A 3,104-nucleotide genomic window follows, 5' to 3' on the forward strand; every position below is an offset into this window, starting at 1 on the left:
AGTGGTAATTAAGCTTTATTACGTCTAAATAATTAACGTTAACATCTTCAAAACTGGCATCGAATTTCGAAAATTATGCACTATTAACATTAAGAATTTTGAGATTAGAGTACAATTAAATCAAAATTAGAACCCGTCCCTCCTCCCCTCCTCTCGAAATCTTTATATAACTCTCTATTGAACTCATTCTTGTCCTTGTAACAGAAGATCAATCAGATATTTTCTCATTTTTCAGCCATGACAACGTCTAATGGCATTCCAGAGAAGGAAACGAAGGGTAAGCGAAAGATTGAAATCCAAAAGATCGACAAGAAAACAAGTTTACGAGGAGCTTTATCCAAGAGGCGGAAGGGTCTTTTCAAGAAGGCTATGGAAACGCACCTATTGTGCAGCACAGATGTAGCAATCCTTATCCAATCTCCGGGTAACAAGTTTTTCACTTTTGGCGAACCCTCTTTGAAATCCATTTTGCCTCAATGCCAATTTCTTGATGATGCCCACAATCCGATGGTTGAAGGGAGGGGTAAAAATGAAAGGGAATTTTGGTGGGAGAAAGAAAACTTGGAAAAAATGGAGTTGCGTGATTGAGGTGGTACTAACCGGGCTAAGAGATGAAGTTTTGAATCGTTCTTCAGTTGCTTCGTAAATTCAACTCCCACCAGAGGAATTTAAATGATGCCGTTATGAGTTTAGAGTTCTAGACAGCGTGATAGATGTCCTAATACTTGACAGAATTAGATTTTAAATTTGAATGCTGTCTGATGTAAAAATTAAATATTCGTAATTCTTTTTTGATAACGATCAGTTTTGATGATTTAGCATTTAATTCTTTGTTGTTTTCCTTGATTGAATTGTTGAAGTTTAGCATTAGTTCTTTGTTGTTTTCCCTGTTTCTTGATTGAATTATTGAATTTATATTTGGGTTTTACTGTACACTCAATTTCACAGCCCCCTCACAATGAGGGGGCTCCACCGGTTTTTTTATTTTTTTATACTGTGCGCGGGCCCTCCCGATGTGAGGGGGCTGTGAAAGTTGGTGTGAACCATGCTGTGTATGTAGCACGGTCCTTTATATTTTCCCCTTCCTTAATTGAATTATTGAAATATAGCATTAATTCATTAATTCTTTGTTGCACCCCCCCCCCCCCTCTCCCCTCTCTCTCCCCTTCTTGATTGAATTATTGAAGTTCAGTTTACTATAGAGCTGTCTCGTTTCAACAATGAAAATTGCATAGAGTTAAGGTGATGTAGGATAATCCTATTTATAATAGGATTTCTTGTTGTAATAGGGCTTTACCACCTAATTATACGCTATCCACATTCTATTAAAAAGTATTTCAAAGATAAGATTGTGGATGACCTGATGAAAATTGAAAATTGTGATGTACTCTGGGGACAACCATGGTATTGTGAAGTAGATATCTCTTACATAGGTTGAGATAATATGTATGTATTTTAATGGTACGATAAGAAGATTATTCAGATGTCACTAGATGAATAATTTGCAAATACATAATCATAACCTGTTCGCTCTCACTATTACATGATCTTGTATCTCTTAACTTGCGTTCGCTTGGGGTGGGCGTGGGAGGGGGAAATAATAATAAAAGAAACTCCCAATGCATTGTAGAATTATTAAAGTGACATAATAAATATAGGGAATGTTTGTTTCCTATTTTTGTAAAATTGAGAATGAAAAATATTGCCGTTATGGGCCCTACACAAGATATATAAATTCGAATTTGATGACTTGGTGTGATGAATAACAGTAATATTTTTCATTTTAATGAGGGAAAAATGGGAAACAAATAAGGGCATAATAGGACATGACGAAGGAAGGCCTAACACCCCTATGTGACCAAGACACCTCATCCCCTATGCATTGATCTTAAAGGTTAATCAGTGGTCGAAAGGGTGAGTGTATGGATCTGGAATGAATTTTTCTCGAAAATGATCAAAGGTTTTGCTTACCAATTGAACTGCTCCCCATGGCTTTGACTAGAGAGAATGAAATGGCTTTAAATCTAATACTCATCAAGTTTCTTATATGGCTAATTATATTACCAATACAAATTTTAATTACATCACAATTAAAATATATTTTTAATAAATACATCACAATAAATTTACAATTATACTCCTAATTCAACAAAAATAAAAAATTGAAAAAGAACATAATATAATATTGTGGTATACTTATCACCAATATTAATCCTCATTTTCTCAACCTTTCCCCTCATTTATTTCATAACAATTTTGAAAATAGAAGATCAGTGAAGAACACCATGCAATATTAAATGAATGTTTGTCACAAATAATTAATATGTCTGAAAGGATCCTTTGAAGTTGTCAGTAATTTGTTTGTGTTACCATTTTTATTCGAAATATGAATTTTTAATGTATTCGCAATTTCATTTTTTAATCTTGGAAATCTCTTTTGGAAACACTTTTAAGTGGAATTAAGAAATTTTATCGACAACAACCTTGTAATTTCATAGATATAAATGTTTTAATAATTCATCGGACACATTGAAAACCCAACTTGAGGAAGCATTTATGACATATTTTTGATAAAATGGACATGTTTAATAATTGCATTAACAAACACAGATTTAATATTCGATTTATTCATATTTGGCCAATAGTAAAGTATTGTGTATGATCATATATATTGAAGTCGTCTTCATTTTCCTAACATTTAGGACAAATAAATTGAATTATGATAAGTTATAAAAAAAATTTAATTTATTACAATCCTATAAAAAATACAATATAATAATAAAAACTTTGTGTTGATTAAGAACAACCTTTGGAAATTCATATACTTTATAGACAAAAAGTCACAAAAACTGACGCACCTACATATACACATAGGGGTGTAAACGAGCCCAGCCGAGTCGGCTTGCGAGACGAAACTCCCGGCTCGTGCTCGGCTCGAGCTTTATCAAGACGGGCTTTTTTTTGCCTGAGCTAGCTCGACTCAAAAAAATAAAGCTTGACCCGAGCCTTTGGCTAGAGCATTACCGAGCGGAGCCGAGCCGTGTTTTGGTGTCTTTTTTCTTTTTCCTTTTCTTTTTTTTTTTAAAATTTTTTTTTCTATTAAT

The 3,104-nt window shown here is 33.5% G+C and overlaps 1 protein-coding gene across 1 annotated transcript; it reads left to right on the plus strand.

The window, feature by feature from the left end:
* Positions 1–237: 237 nt before the first annotated feature.
* LOC111400386 (agamous-like MADS-box protein AGL62) lies at positions 238–588 on the plus strand. The gene has a single exon (XM_023027803.1). It carries the CDS (start codon positions 238–240, stop codon positions 586–588), a length of 351 nt encoding a protein of 116 aa, XP_022883571.1.
* Positions 589–3,104: the final 2,516 nt, after the last annotated feature.

Source organism: Olea europaea, chromosome 10, assembly GCF_002742605.1.
Source record: "Olea europaea var. sylvestris chromosome 10, O_europaea_v1, whole genome shotgun sequence".
Classification (NCBI taxonomy): domain Eukaryota; kingdom Viridiplantae; phylum Streptophyta; class Magnoliopsida; order Lamiales; family Oleaceae; genus Olea; species Olea europaea.